At 45.5% G+C, this 16779-nt stretch overlaps 1 protein-coding gene across 1 annotated transcript; it reads right to left on the bottom strand.

Annotated features, from left to right (window-relative positions):
• Positions 1–516: 516 nt before the first annotated feature.
• PPP6C (protein phosphatase 6 catalytic subunit) lies at positions 517–16775 on the bottom strand. The gene is made up of 7 exons (XM_073639805.1): positions 16610–16775; positions 12709–12804; positions 7890–7955; positions 4005–4146; positions 2679–2758; positions 2217–2426; positions 517–1191 (listed from the first exon to the last, which is right to left on the bottom strand). The coding sequence occupies exons 1-7, from the start codon at positions 16682–16684 to the stop codon at positions 943–945; spliced, it is 918 nt and encodes a 305-aa protein (XP_073495906.1). The 5' UTR covers positions 16685–16775; the 3' UTR covers positions 517–942.
• Between the last annotated feature and the right edge of the window lie 4 nt (positions 16776–16779).

The raw sequence follows: 16779 nt of genomic DNA, 5'->3' as shown, positions 1-16779 counted from the left end.
GCTTTTTAACTCAAGAAGAGAAGATAACCCCTTTAAGGTGTGGGGACTTTTTTTTTCACATACAGTGTAGCTTTCACCATTAGAAGGATCAGCAAAATAGCACAAATGGATAGTGGAATAGTATTACCATTTTCAGGGGTTATGCCAGGACAGATGGCGGTCATACATTTTTGTTCTCTTCTATAATACTCGTGAGCCTGGCCTTACGTCACTGGAACCAATCAAGTAGAGGTTTACGATTTTCTTACCTGCATAAGATGCGATTAAAGGGGATGACCAGAGAGATCAAGTTATCACCAATCTTCAGGCCTAGTGATAACTTACTGATCGTAGGGGTCCAACAGCACGGACCTGCACCGATTGTGTAGCACCACCACCGATCAATGTTTAAATCCCGGACAACCCCTTTAACCAATATGTCATTTCAGCTGATATTCATGAAGCGGTTTCCACAATATTAATGAATGGAAGAATATCAGCAGCAAAGAGATACTAAAAATAAAAAACCCACGGACCTTAAGTGCCACAGACTTTAATAAATGTTCATCTTGTAAATGGCCATTGATGGCTAACCATTTGGCACAACATATTAATCATTTGTGGATTCTGAAGTTTTAAGCTGTAGTAAATCGGGTTTTTCCCATTGATATTTATCTTTAAGCTTAGGTCCTAGCCTCAAAAAAAGGAGAAATTGATAGCGGAAGGGAAGAAAACAAGAACTTTACTGACACCTTTAGGTGCCCTACGAGCGGTAAACTTTCAGAAGCCGCTCAGTGAAAAAAAAAAAAATATATATAGAAATATTAACATTACATGTTTGATAATTTAAAAGAAAGGCAAGATGCAGCATTTCAGCAGCAAAGTGCTTAAAACGAACAAAAAAAAAATAAAAAAAAAAGGAAAAAAAAACGGATCCAGCACAGGACGACAGGTGGAGAGACTTCAGAGGAAATACGGTGTGGTGGTTCTGGGTGGGATGACCCGTTCAGAATCTGGGACAGCACGAAATAATTTGGGTTCTCGAGTGTTCACATCTTTAAAAACCATAATGGACGCGATGTTGCCGCAGCGGTAGCAATAGTTTGGGGCGGACCAGACTGTTACCAGCTTCTCGTCAAACATGAACTTGTAGCCCTCGTGTACTAGCTGATGCGCTCGACAGATGAGTTTCAGGTTATTTATGTGCACAAACTAAAAAGGCAAAAAAAGAAAAAAGGGGTTTAATTAAAAATCCAGTTTACATAAATTTTATTCCCACAATCACATTTTTCACAAAGCACAGGAGCAGCATAACTATTTTTAATATACAGACCAAGCCCAACAAAGTTTCTTTCATGTACCTTTGTGTCTTTTTCATCTCCTTCTACCCCTTCAAAGCTGAATGGACTGTCCTTCTCTTATCTAATACTACATTTCCCAGTAGCACCCTGCTTCTCCTCAGTGCAGCAGGCCCCTCTCTCTGCTTCTGAGTGGTCCTCCCTCTTATCTGCAAGTTTTCTACCAACAGGGGCATCCCATACATAGACATAATGGTAATATATATAAAATTGCAAAATAAGGGGATAAAAACGAAGTAAATAAAAATTCTATAAAAGTTGAAATCACCCCCCCATCAACATTGCAGCAATGGGGGCCTATGGTTGACACATCGGTCCTCCACGATTATGTTGCGGGGGGGGGCCGGTGAACACGTGCACTGGCGATCAAACTATTTAAATGCTGCTGTCCGTGAATGACGGAGGCATTTAAATAGTTTAACAGCAGCGATATGATGCTGTTAGGGGCAGATGCTGGGTATCTTTTACATCCGGCATCGGCTGTGTATGGAGCAGGCACAACTCCTGAATCTGCAGGTACATGTACGGCAGGGTATGCGAGGGGCTTAAATATATACAATAAGGAAACATGGTTTGTAGGGACTACAAAAGTCATACGCAAAATCCTGTTTTATGTGGTTATAATATGGTCGGATTTTAGCTCCCTGGTCCCCAGGCGGTCTCTGTATTTGCCACTGCAGCACTGATATCCCCACACAGATATGAGCGTTGCAGCCGCAGGTCGTAGCGGGTCACCACTAGGGCTAGAGATGTGCGTGTTGGGATGTCGTCACTCCAGCAAGAAGTACGGAGACCACGGGCAATTATGACCTGTTATTTTAACCTATTTAAAAGAATAAGCCTCGGACCCCAAAAACTTCTAATAGCGCAATCATTTACCTCATTGGTGACCTTTGCTCCAAACAGCCAACCTGCCCCTCTGGGGCTGATAGCCCAGGTGTCCACGTCCTCGGGGTCCGACCATACCAGGTCACAGAAGGCTCCTTTGTGAGGGATTTCTTGATTCCGTTCTATAGTCCGGATCTGATCCAAGGTCTTTATGTCTGGGGACAGCCCGCCATGTACGCAAAGAATCTGCTCATCTATCAACTAGAAACAGAGAAAAACCATTGCCATAACCTAATGATGGAAACGTCACTTGCGCCCCCACAGACACCTTCTCGCATTCATCCAGTCCAGTGATTGTAATGGGGACTTTGTGAGCTTTACAGGATCCCCAAGGACCAGATAGAGGTTGTTGGGAGACTTTCAATAAAAAGTTGATATAAAAAGTATATCTTTCATAAAATAGGGAACAATTATGTATATTAAAAAAAAAAAAATTAAAACAGAGGTACTTACGGCTGCTACTGTCAGCATATCAAACACCTTGGTACAGTACCGCCATGCATTGGCATTACCATATTTTGTTTGGCACTCATCTGAAAAAAAAAACAAAAACATATTACCAATTAGAACCACACATAAGATAATCCAATCATGACCTCTACTCTTGTACACCGGTTTGGTTGATGCATCATGGGCTGTCTGTCATCTTGTTTCCCAGCTGATATAGTACCCCTGATGAAGAATACATTTCCCAAGATGCCTCTGGCTTTGCAGAGGGGGCAGAGTGTCATCACATTGCTCTGGCTTATGAATAGGAAGATAATAGATAACATAGGCGCAGGCTGCCTCCTGTTTGAGATGGGTTTCTCCCTGTTAGCACTTACAAGCAGGAGGCAGAGAAAACAGGTTTAAAAGGGATTGTCTCAAGTTGATAAATGGGCAAAATTGCAATGTGCTTGTAAAAACAAGCAACTTTGCAATTTAAATCCTCTTATGTCCCAAGTAAAGAGGGATTTTAAATTTTGTAGTGTACAGTTTATTGCCGAGGCTACCAGCCACCCTTCAGTCCCAGCCGGCCGGCTAGCTGTAGGCTTTACAGCCTGTTGACACCACTCTAAAGCTGGCTGGATATGATCAGCCTCTGTCCCCTTGTGCTTGTCCCATGTTGCAGAAGCTGGCCTAGACTGTCCGTTTTCAGGAGCACACCACCCCCAGCAAATCAGTAAGCCAGGAGCTCCTAATAATCCTACTTGAGAAGACCCCCTTGAAGCTACATCTCATAAGATATCCTGGAGATTCTTTACACAGCATTTATAAAGACAGTCCGTGTGAATCAGAGGAGTATAATAGTTCTGCAGCCGATTACTGTATGGATTTACCACCAATATCACTGCACTTTAGCAGCAATCCATGCATGTAAGAAGTCTCAGAGCTGATAGGTGATGATCCAAGGACCGGATCCCGAAAATGTTAGTAAAAAGCTCATGCTGTGTGTCCCCCCCCTTCATGTTTGAGCCTGTGGGCGCAGTCAAACGGCCGTATAAATCAGACCAAGATCGGACCACAGTGCATGGACTGGCCGGCGGCTCTCCAGACCCAAGCGTGACAGCTGCATAAAAATACATGAAGCTGTCACGCTCGGGTGGGGAGAGCAGCTGGCCAGTCCGCGCACAGCGTTTTGATTGATACGTTCGTCTCACCGCACCCTATAGGGGAATAATCCTTGAAACTGAACAACCCCTTTAAAGGTCTTTATTTGGGATGCTTAGAACATTTTCTATATTTACAAGATAAGAGTAGCTCCTTTCCCCCCAGATGTACCTCCAACTCTTGGCTTACCATAGAATCCATATACTTGTGTGATTTGCCGACTTTCGTGATTCCCTCTCAGCAGTGTAATGCGGTCGGGCCACTTGGCTTTCAGTGCGAGAAGGTAGGTGAATGTTTCCAGGCTGTAATACCCTCTGTCTACAAAGTCTCCCTGAGAAAGCACCAAGGTATCAGGTTAGATGCAAATCACACATGAAACTTTAGATACAGTATATGGCGTGCTGTGGATACAAGAGGGTGGAAAACAGTCGCTCTCATCACAAACTTGTGGCTTTGGCCAAAGAAAAAGAGTCGAGTTGGAATCTGCTTGAGTGATCAACCTTCCCAAGTGCCATCTATAAAAAGATTTTCTCAACAATTGAAAAAAATTTATTAATGGTTTAATAAAAAAAAGAACACAAAAATCATCATTTGTTTTTAGTGGAGTAAAATATGAAAAATGATTTAAAAAGATTTGGTATTTCCACTTTTAAACACTAGGGAGAGCAGCTGAAAATCTGGTGCACTGCTAGCTGGTATTACACTGCAGTCAGTGTGGGCGGGAGCTGTGTGACATCATGTGTGACATCACTCCTCTCCTCCCCTTCCGGGTGTTTGCAAAAGGATAACGGAGGATGAAGTTCTAAAGCCACAGTGCCGAGACATTTTTTCGGTGATTGCAAAGAGATATTGATACGAGGACAGTGTCACCGAGGACGGCTGACAGCACTGATTCTGTTAGTTGGTGCGGCTCGCCATATCAGGCTCTGGGGTTAGATACAAGGGGTGCATCACATCCTACAATTAGGTATGCAGAGTGTAACACATGATGGGATTAGATACAGGGCTGAGTTTAGTGTAACACATGATGGGATTAGATACAGGGCTGAGTTTAGTGTAACACATGATGGGATTAGATACAGGGCTGAGTTTAGTGTAACATGATGGGATTAGATACAGGGCTGAGTTTAGTGTAACATGATGGGATTAGATACAGGGCTGAGTTTAGTGTAACACATGATGGGATTAGATACAGGGCTGAGTTTAGTGTAACACATGATGGGATTAGATACAGGGCTGAGTTTAGTGTAACATGATGGGATTAGATACAGGGCTGAGTTTAGTGTAACACATGATGGGATTAGATACAGGGCTGAGTTTAGTGTAACACATGATGGGATTAGATACAGGGCTGAGTTTAGTGTAACACATGATGGGATTAGATACAGGGCTGAGTTTAGTGTAACATGATGGGATTAGATACAGGGCTGAGTTTAGTGTAACATGATGGGATTAGATACAGGGCTGAGTTTAGTGTAACATGATGGGATTAGATACAGGGCTGAGTTTAGTGTAACACATGATGGGATTAGATACAGGGCTGAGTTTAGTGTAACACATGATGGGATTAGATACAGGGCTGAGTTTAGTGTAACACATGATGGGATTAGATACAGGGCTGAGTTTAGTGTAACATGATGGGATTAGATACAGGGCTGAGTTTAGTGTAACATGATGGGATTAGATACAGGGCTGAGTTTAGTGTAACATGATGGGATTAGATATAGGGCTGAGTTTAGTGTAACATGATGGGATTAGATACATGGCTGAGTTTAGTGTAACACATGATGGGATTAGATACAGGGCTGAGTTTAGTGTAACACATGATGGGATTAGATACAGGGCTGAGTTTAGTGTAACATGATGGGATTAGATATAGGGCTGAGTTTAGTGTAACACATGATGGGATTAGATATAGGGCTGAGTTTAGTGTAACATGATGGGATTACATACAGGGCTGAGTTTAGTGTAACATGATGGGATTACATACAGGGCTGAGTTTAGTGTAACATGATGGGATTAGATACAGGGCTGAGTTTAGTGTAACATGATGGGATTAGATACAGGGCTGAGTTTAGTGTAACATGATGGGATTAGATACAGGGCTGAGTTTAGTGTAACACATGATGGGATTAGATATAGGGCTGAGTTTAGTGTAACACATGATGGGATTAGATATAGGGCTGAGTTTAGTGTAACATGATGGGATTAGATACAGGGCTGAGTTTAGTGTAACATGATGGGATTAGATACATGGCTGAGTTTAGTGTAACACATGATGGGATTAGATACAGGGCTGAGTTTAGTGTAACACATGATGGGATTAGATACAGGGCTGAGTTTAGTGTAACACATGATGGGATTAGATACAGGGCCGAGTTTAGTGTAACACATGATGGGATTAGATACAGGGCCGAGTTTAGTGTAACATGATGGGATTAGATATAGGGCTGAGTTTAGTGTAACACATGATGGGATTAGATATAGGGCTGAGTTTAGTGTAACACATGATGGGATTAGATATAGGGCTGAGTTTAGTGTAACACATGATGGGATTAGATACAGGGCTGAGTTTAGTGTAACACATGATGGGATTAGATACAGGGCTGAGTTTAGTGTAACACATGATGGGATTAGATACAGGGCTGAGTTTAGTGTAACATGATGGGATTAGATACAGGGCTGAGTTTAGTGTAACACATGATGGGATTAGATACAGGGCTGAGTTTAGTGTAACACATGATGGGATTAGATACAGGGCTGAGTTTAGTGTAACATGATGGGATTAGATACAGGGCTGAGTTTAGTGTAACACATGATGGGATTAGATACAGGGCTGAGTTTAGTGTAACACATGATGGGATTAGATACAGGGCTGAGTTTAGTGTAACACATGATGGGATTAGATACAGGGCTGAGTTTAGTGTAACACATGATGGGATTAGATACAGGGCTGAGTTTAGTGTAACATGATGGGATTAGATACAGGGCTGAGTTTAGTGTAACATGATGGGATTAGATACAGGGCTGAGTTTAGTGTAACACATGATGGGATTAGATATAGAGCTCAACGGAGTATCACACAGGATGGGATTAGTATCTAATGTGTGACCCCGCTCCGTCCTCTTCTGTGGGAACAGTGGTGTAATGTGTGATACACGTCTCTGTGGGGTATCAAGCAAGACGAGATTAGATACACGTCTCTGTGGAGCATCACGTATGATGGGCACTAGATACATTCTCTGGGGCATATCAAGCATGATGGCATTAGATACACGTCTGGGCCGTATCCGGGGCATATTACACATGATGGGCATTAGATCTACATCTCTGAGGCGTACCACACAAGATGGACATTAGATACACTGCCTGGGGCATACCAAGTATGATGGGTATTAGGTACATGGTCTGCTCAGTGTAAGGGTCCTGCAGAGACATACAGTGATACAGCAGAGCTCAGTCAGTGATCAGAGCACAGTAGCGAGCTGATTACTCTGCTGCGCTCTGAACATTGCGGTGATCAGCAGCCTGACGTTAGTAGTACATCAGGCTGCCAACACCGCTCACCGCCGCCGATACTCATCTCAACCTGGACCGCCGAATCCTGGCACCTCCTGTCACCACCCGCACTAAGTACTGTGGGCAGTGACAGGGGGAAACTCAAGCACACAGCACAGCTGCAGACTACAACAAAATAGCGCTGATCTCCTCCCACAACCCAGGGGGCGAGCCACGGTCACAGCTGGAGGCAGCCACAATGCAGGTGCTGCCATATTTGAAGTGTGTGTCGTGCAAATGCAAATGGCAGACCCAAGTGGTTGAAGAAAAAAAACTAATAAATAAAAAACAGTATAACCAGTGCGTTTCATTTTGTATTAAAATGAATTGATTATATACTGAGGGCACAGCAAAGTACTGTAGTGTACATGAGTCGGAGCTCTTTGGCCCTTTGCCATGCATGCTTAGCTCTGCCATGCCGCCACATGGGGCTGTAGGTTATATTAGAAAAAAAATGGTGACAGGTTCCCTTTAAATAACTCACTGCGACCCTTAATAGTGGACAAGATGACCTACCATAAATATGTAATTTGTGTCAGGGACTTGTCCTCCGGTTCTGAAGAGTTCACACAGATCATAAAACTGGAAAGCAGAAAAAGTAATTGACAATATACAATATACACACAAATATACATTGTTAAAAAAAAAAATATTTTTTACTAAGTGTTCAGCATAAATGAGTACACCCCTTTGAAACGCAAGATTTTAATATCTCACTGAGCACAAGAAAAATTTCCAAAATTTTGACAAGCCTGAATTTCATTTTTTTTAATCCACAACATGAAAGTCCGGTTAATATGACTTTCATTACAAAATCTTCAGTTTTTCTCAAATTAATTGATGCAAAAAAGGAGTACACCCCACATAAAAAAACAAAGAAATCTAGTATTTTACATGACCTCAATGATTTTTGAGGACAGCACCAGGTCTTTAAAGGCCTAGAATGAACAAGTTGGCGACATATTGCAGCATCTATCTTTATACATTCCTCAAGAACGACCTCTTTTAGGGCCTGGATTCTGGATGGAGAGTGATGACAACTTGTCTCTTGAGAACTCCTCAGAGGTGATCGGTTGGGTTCAGATCAGAACATTTGGCCACTGAATCGCTTTCACCCTGTTCTTCTTCAGAAATAGAACAGATCTGTGTCATTTTGGAAAAGTGCACGTCTACCAAAGGCACGGAGTGATGGCAGCATCTGCTCTTTCACTATAGAGCAGTACATCTGTGAATTCATGACACCGTCAATGACATGTAGCCCCCTGACACCAGCAGCACATGCAGCCCCACCTATGGACACGGCCACCACCATGTTTATTTGTAGGCACCAGGCATTTAGAATAATGAATTTAGAAAAATGCCTGGTGCCTACAATGAAACATGGTGGTAGCCGTGTCCTTAAGTGGGGCTGAATGAGCTGCTGGTGTTGGGTGATACATTTTAGTGATGGTATAATGAATTTACATATGTGCTGCCCTATATTGAAAGAGAAGATGCTGCCATCATATCATGCCCTTGGTAGACGTGCACTTTCAATGATCTTGTCAAAATGTTGGAAATTATCCTTGTGTTCAGTGAGACATTGATTAAAATTACTTTTCAAAGGGGGTGTACTCATTTAGGCTGAGCCCTGTATATATACAATTTAAAATAAAAAAAAACAATGAAAAAACAAACACACACACACACACACACACAGTTTCATTGGAAATATGTGCATCAACCACACTGCGGCACATTTGTTTTCATTGGGTACTACGTATAATCAATTCCCAGGACGCAGTCCATCGGCCACGACAATAATTTCTCTTAACTCTCCTTTTCATTTGCCGGCCTGATGTGACATCATTGCTGTGTGACGCACATGTGACATTGCGTCAGGCCGGCTAATCAAAAGAAGAGCTGCGGATGCCCTCAGATAAGAGGTGGTTCTTAGGCCTCCTGAACACCAACCCCAAATTTCGGACGTGGCCGATGACCGGTTCCTGCGAATCGATTACCCCCAAATTTAGTACCAGGCAAGGCTTCCATGAAATGTTCAGCTTATAAGATTTAATGATAATGGGGAAAACAGGGCGAATCTGCAGTAAATGTCGGAAGAGGTAGGTCTTCAGGTGCCTTTGGAAGGTTTCCACGGTAGGCGAGAGTCTGATATGTTGGGGTAGAGAGTTCCAGAGTAGGGGGGATGCACGGGAGAAATCTTGTATGCGATTGTGGGAAGAGGAGATAAGAGGGGAGTAGAGAAGGAGATCTTGTGAGGATCGGAGGTTGCGTGTAGGTAAGTACCAGGAGACTAGGTCACAGATGTATGGAGGAGACAGGTTGTGGATGGCTTTGTATGCCATGGTTAGGGTTTTGAACTGGAGTCTCTGGGTGATGGGGAGCCAGTGAAGGGATTGACAGAGGAGAGGCCGGGGGGTTGGGCAGCAGAGTTTAGGATAGATTGGAGGGGTGCGAGAGTGGTAGAAGGGAGGCCACAGAGCAGGAGGTTGCAGTACTAGAGGCGGAAGATGATGAGGGCATGCACTAAGGGCTTTACAGAATCTAGATTAAAAAGGTATATACAGATCCAAGAGATATTTTTGAGTTGGAATCCGCAGAAGGTGGAAAGAGATTGGATATGAAGTTTGAAGGAGAGAGCAGAGTCCAGGGTTACCCCGAGGCATCGAGCTTGTGGGCAGGGCTCTGGAGTCGGAGTTGTGGAGTGGGAGCCCATTTTGGTGGAGTCGGTATAAAATGGACCAACTCCAACTCTTAAAATGTATAATAAATTGGGTACAGTAGTTCAATGCAATCTGTGGGGAATATTTTTTCATAAGAGTTTGGGAAAGTTATGAAATGTCCTATAAATGTCTGTCCTATTCCTGATCTAAGGGTCTAGACTTTTAGCTGAGATGAATCTGTGCTACAGTAAATTTATCACTTAAACATGAGCCATGTATGAGGGAGTCGGAGTCATGGAAATTGAGGAGTCAGTCGGAGGTTTGGCTTACCGACTCCACAGCCCTGCTTGTGGGACTGGGCAGAGTGGGCAGTCATTGACTTTGATAGATAGGTCAGATGGGGGGGTTGAGTGAGAGGGGGGAAAGATGATGAATTCTGTTTTGTCCAAGTTAAGTTTTAGAAATCTAGCAGAGAAGAAGGATGAAATAGCGGGCAGACATTATGGGATTCTGGTTAGTAAGGAGGAGATATCGGGTCCAGAGAGGTAGATCTGTGTGTCATCAGCATAGAGATGATACTGAAAGCCATGAGACTCTATGAGCTGTCCCAGGCCAAAAGATGTAGATGGAGAAGAGCAGGGGTCCTAGAACTGAACCTTGGGGGACACCGACAGATAGGGGGCGAGATGAGGAGGTGGTGTGTGAGTGGGAGACACTTAATGTCATGTCGGTTAGGTATGAGGAGATCCAAGATAAGGCCAAGTCTGTGATGCCGAGAGATGAGAGAGTCTGCAGTAAGAGGGAATGGTCCACTGTGGCGAAGGCAGATGACAGATCCAGGAGGAGGACAGAGTAGTGTCGCTTGGATTTGGGGGTTAGTAGGTCGTTGGTGACTTTAGACAGAGCGGTTTCAGTGGAGTGATGCGGTCGGAAACCAGATTGTAGGCGGTGAAAGAGGGAGCAGAAGGAGAGGTGGGAGGACAGTTCAAGATGGACGTATTGTTCCAGTAGTTTTGAGGCAAAGATGAAAAGTGCAATGGGGTGATAGCTAGACACAGAGGATGGGTCAAGGGAAGGGTTTTTTGAGGATAGGTGTGATCGAGGCATGCTTGAAGCATGAGGGGAAAACACCAGTTGTTAGTGATAGGTTGAAGAGATGGGTTAGGGTTGGGATGAAGACTGTGGTAAGGTTAGGGATGAGGTGGGATAGGATCTTCTGTAATGAAGGAGTAGCTGGTTTTGGAGGAGGGCTGAGTAGTTATGAGGAAGGGCTGTGGGGGCTGTAGGGCAAAGCTTTCTCTGAGGTTATCAATCTTCAGCTTGATGTGGCAAAGTCTTCAGCTGAGATGAGAGGGAGGAGGTGCTGGGGGACAGAGGGGAGAATTGAAAGTGTTGAATAGCTGTTTAGGGTTGTGAGACAGGGAGGATATGAGTGATGAGAAGTAGGTTTGTTTTGCAGCAGTGAGTGTGAGCTTGAAATTTGTGAGGGACTGTTTGCATGTGATGAAGTGCTCGTTGGAGTGGGATCTTTTCCATCTCTGCTCATCAACCCTGGAAGCCCATCTCAGTCCTTTAGTCCGGTTGGTGTGCCAGGGTTGCCTGTTGATTGTGCAAGCTTTGGTGTGTGTGTGAGGGGGGCGGCCGACTCGAGAGCTGCAGCTGTTATATAAAGCAGCAGCATTTGCATTGTGTAAGGCAGTGTTCCCTAACTCCAGTCCTCAAGGCCCACCAACAGATCATGTTTTCAGGATTTCCTTAGTATTGCACAGGTGATGGAATTATTGCCTGTGCAGGTGATATAATTATCACTTGTGCAATACTAAGGAAATTCTGAAAACATGACCTGTTGGTAGGCCTTGAGGACTGGAGTTGTGGAACCCTGGTGTAAGGAACCTAAGCCTGCAAGCAGGAAAAGGGACTCAAAGTGAGTGTAAATCAAGGTGTTTTCTGTGAAGGTTTGTGGAGTGGGGATTGTGCACAAGGAGAGGAGAGGGAAGAGAATGTGAGTAAGTCGTGGTCAGAAAGAGGGAGAGGTGAGTTAGAGAGGTTAGATAGGGAACACAGGCGGGTGAAGATGAGGTCCAATGTGTGGCCATCTTTGTGAGTGGCTGTGGAAGACCATTGAGCAAGGATGAAGGAGGAAGTGAGCGATAGAAGCTTAGAGACAGATGAGTGGGAAGTGTCAATGGGGGATGTTGAAGTCATCCATGATGATAGTGGGGAAGTCGGCGGAAAGGAAGTGAAGTAGTCAGGTGGTGAAGTGGTCAGAAAAAGGTTGTGACTGGCCCTGGGGGACGGTAAATGACGGCCAGTTGGAGTAGATGAGCACACAGTACACCTAAAAATAAGGGAGAGTAAAGGGGATGGCGATGGAATTGGGATAGAGGAGCAGTTATCTGACAGGAGAAAACCAACTCCTCTACCGCACTGTAGGGAATCGGCTGGGAGTCTCCTGACCCGAACTGGGCAGCCTCACGGGTAGACAGGAGGCTGTCGAGTTCAGGTTGGGAGACCAGTGGCCAATCCATACATGAACCGTGTTTCATGGATGTCTAAATGAAGCCCTACTCCACTTATTTTTTCTACCATTATGTGGCCACTATCGGACACCTACATCATGAGCGTGTGCGTGCGACGGTTATGACCTCCAATAATAAGACTGTTCATCTTACCTGTCCATGGATATCTCCACACACTGTAACTGGAGTAGATACGGGCTGAACGTTGGACTCTTCCAGTAGCAGATCACACACATAATCACATAAACGCTGCAGGGAGAAGGAGAAAATGGGTTATATTCAGTTGTGCAAGAATATATACGTAAAGACCAAATCCACATGGAAAATATTACATCCGTTATATTATTGACACAACGTTCCTGGAGAATTCAATCTGGAAGAGTCATCCTAAACCAAGTCCCATACGGTGGTCTAAAAGGGGTTATCTGCGAAAACAAGTCATCGCCTATCCACAGGGTAGGTAATAAACTGATCGGTGGGGTTGTCAACAATAGGCAGAAATCACCATTATCCTTATTAGAATAGAGCGGCAGTGTATATGGGGTCCTGGCGATCAGCAGAGGGTCACTATTAACCCATTAGAACAATGTTCAGCGCATATGGGGGTCCTAGATATCAGCAGAGGGTCACTATTAACGCACTAGAACAATGTGCAGTGCATATGGGGGGCCCAGCAATCAGCAGAGGGTCACTATTAACGCACTAGAACAATGTGCAGTGCATATGGGGGGCCCAGCAATCAGCAGGATGGGTCACTATAATCCTTAGTGTGTATACCCGACTGCTGCTCCATTTATTCTCTATGGGGATGATGAGCGATATGTTTGGCTTTTTCGGCAACCCCACAGCGAATACTTGGAGCAGTGGTCGAGCGTGCACACTGTGGCTCCATTTTGGAATAGGTATAAAATCCCCTAATCTGCCTATCAGTGCAGGTCTCAGTAGTCGGACAACCACCGATCAGCAAGTTATCGCCTATACTGCAGATATGGGATAGATTGTTTCAATGGGCAACCAACTATTAGTTGAGCATTTCTATCTCATCATCACAAGATACCTTATAGACCTTTATGTCACCATTTGTATCCAAAGCTCCGATGCAGAACTTTTATACCTACAAAGCTGGTACGGACTGATTTTGCAATCACACTCCGCACCACCCATCAGCCTCTTCTTGCCAACATATAATAAATGGTGCACATTCATCCATCACCCCCAATGCTCCTCTGTCCCAGTGGCTGAGACCCCACAAGTTCCCCCTCTCACTCTTCAGGCATTGTGATTGCTGTAGCGACCAACACATCAGCATCAGAGCTATGAAGGAACCGCAGAGGATCCGTAGGAGAGACTGTGCCATTTATTAATTTTCCTGGACATTCTGGTTATATGTACAATGCAAAAAAGTGCTGAAAAACCCCCCACAAAGTTTGTCCAAGAAACTAATGAGCCTTCAGCGCTGCAGACAATATCAGACATCGGGAGCAGCGGGGGGAGACTCGGCGCAGGACCTGGGGAGGGTGAGTAAAGCATGGGCTGTGTTTTCCAAAACAAGACGCAGGAGGAAGACAAAAGTTTTCCGAAAACAGAAAACCCCTTTATATGCCGGCACAATGCAAATATTGCAGGTGCACTCTGCTAACGCCATAGCGCTGCTGTGGAAAATGCAGCTGTATCAGTATGGAGGAACTCACCAAAAGTCTGGTTATAGCAACAAAGGATCTGGCGATGCAGCTCTAATGTAGGGTAAAGTGAAACAAATCCAAAGCCGTAAATCACCCCTGACGCCGTGTACACAAGTCCCATGACAGGCTGCACTGTCGCTGTCACATGGGAGCAGGACGTCTCGTAGTCACGGCTGAACATCCCACTGACAGATCACCTGTAGAACCGCCTAATGCACCGACTAAACCTGTTACCATACATATGAAAACACAGAGCTGAGACGCACTGCCCTCTGTAGGGTCAACGTGGATTTTTAGGATCGCTACCTCCAATAGGTGGCACTACAGTTGCTGACCAGTTCCTCTTTAAGAGGCAATTTGAATATTGAAAGGAAACTTGTCACCTTGGAAAAAGCCATTTGACAGGAGATTTAGGGTTAATCTGCCAGTATATAGCATTACAATGCTTCCTGACCACCTTACTAAAAGTGTTGCTCCCGGGAGAACATGAACTTATTTCCTCCCAGGAGCCGCTGGCTTTCAGTCATGGAGGCGTGCCAGGGGCGGCTACAGTCATCGGTCACTACACTGTGAACGGTGCATGTAAGCAAACCCTGCACTTTGATTGACCGCCTGCTCTGCACAGCCGGCTGTCAAAGTGCCGGGGAGTGCTTACAACCTCCACTCACAGTATAGAGAGCCTCCATGACTGAAAGCCGGCGGCTCCCTGGAGGAAATAATTTTCTACTATAAAAAGAGGTCGGGCAGCACAGTTAAATATGTACTTGCAAATGGCATTTTCCGAGTTGACAGCATGCCTTTAAATTCCCAGAGGACTATTGTACAGCCGATAAGTCTCCTTAGATCTCTCCAAAGAAGAAACACTTTACCACGTAAATGCTCTGGAGGATGCACCATTACTAGATTTCGCATATATCCACACAGTACATTTTCACTGTGGAATTTGCAAACAATCCACAGCAACAAAATCTGGACGTAGCAGTGAGCCCAGGAAACTTCAGTAAGAAAATGCCCATCGCTCACTTGACCAACAGGTGAAAACGACTTCTCATTCTTCATAATTAAAGCATACGTAAAGGGTTCCTGGTCTCCTATACAACGTTGTCAGCAGGGTCAACATTGCCTATGTATTCCTATTAATGGGGTTGTTCAGCGCTAGGCCTGTTACCAAGCAACGACTAATATTGCAGCTCAGAACAAGAGGATAAAATTTTTAATTTAATCCACATTTTTCTTAATATGCAAATGAGCTGCTAAGATCTATGGGCCAGACATAGATCTCCCTGAGAATCTGCCTCTAGAGCTTATTATAAATGAAAGGGGATGTTTCCATTGGAATACATGTAATGACTGACAGTCTGCTCTCCTGATCTACATGTCTCACACTGGTAACTCCCCGTCATTTACAATAAGCTCTGGAGGCAGATTCTCAGGGGGATCTATTTCCGGCCCATAGATCTTAACAGCTCATTTACATATTGGGAAAAAAAAGATGGATTTCTCTGGACTAAGACATCGGATCGTAAATATCAAGGTATCATTTTTTTCAGCTTCCTATGACCTACATACCCATATAGACAGCTTAGGAAGGTTGATTTTATTGACAGATGCCCTTTAAGACAAGCAAATAATTTTAGTAACGTAGAACGTGTGTCAAGTACAGGAAGATGCGTGCCAACTAATTTCCTGACAGTTTGGGCACGGGGCGGCAGAGATCAGGGGCGCACGGGGCGGCAGAGATCAGGGGCGCACGGGGCGGCAGAGATCAGGGGCGCACGGGGCGGCAGAGATCAGGGGCGCACGGGGCGGCAGAGATCAGGGGCGCACGGGGCGGCAGAGATCAGGGGCGCACGGGGCGGCAGAGATCAGGGGCGCACGGGGCGGCAGAGATCAGGGGCGCACGGGGCGGCAGAGATCAGGGGCGCACGGGGCGGCAGAGATCAGGGGCGCACGGGGCGGCAGAGATCAGGGGCGCACGGGGCGGCAGAGATCAGGGGCGCACGGGGCGGCAGAGATCAGGGGCGCACGGGGCGGCAGAGATCAGGGGCGCACGGGGCGGCAGAGATCAGGGGCGCACGGGGCGGCAGAGATCAGGGGCGCACGGGGCGGCAGAGATCAGGGGCGCACGGGGCGGCAGAGATCAGGGGCGCACGGGGCGGCAGAGATCAGGGGCGCACGGGGCGGCAGAGATCAGGGGCGCACGGGGCGGCAGAGATCAGGAGCAGAGAAACACGAGCTCGATTCGGCAAAAGCAGAAACCAGGAGTAAATATCGACAGGACTGTAATCTCTAGTTACCATGTACATGTACAGCACAGGAGGACTCTCCGCCATGCCTGCACTACACACACTGCTCCCTCCACCATGCCTCACCTTCAGATCATTCTCCGGTAAGTACTTGCACTGCCGGGCGATTTCCACGTACTTATCCAGATCCAGGGGCGCCATTTTGGATAAGGTTGTAACTGTCAGGGCGGGAGGCAACCAGGAGAGAACGTCACTTCCGGCCCCGAGCCCCTTCCTCACTTCCCGGTGTGAAAGAA

Source organism: Phyllobates terribilis, unplaced genomic scaffold (genome assembly GCF_046119375.1).
Source record: "Phyllobates terribilis strain yellow unplaced genomic scaffold, ASM4611937v1 Scaffold_7__3_contigs__length_470593459, whole genome shotgun sequence".
NCBI lineage: Eukaryota > Metazoa > Chordata > Amphibia > Anura > Dendrobatidae > Phyllobates > Phyllobates terribilis.
This window is presented reverse-complemented; position numbering and strand designations above follow the sequence as displayed.

Excerpts from the sequence above, each read along its gene's own strand:
- PPP6C (XM_073639805.1), bottom strand. The coding sequence starts at position 16,684 with ATGGCGCCCCTGGATCTGGATAAGTACGTGGAAATCGCCCGGCAGTGC. Across the intron at positions 12,805-16,609 it reads TACCGGAGAATGATCTGAAG|CGTTTATGTGATTATGTGTG; the intron begins GTGAGGCATGGT and ends TTCTCCCTGCAG. Across the intron at positions 2,427-2,678 it reads ATATGCTGACAGTAGCAGCC|TTGATAGATGAGCAGATTCT; the intron begins GTAAGTACCTCT and ends CTCTGTTTCTAG.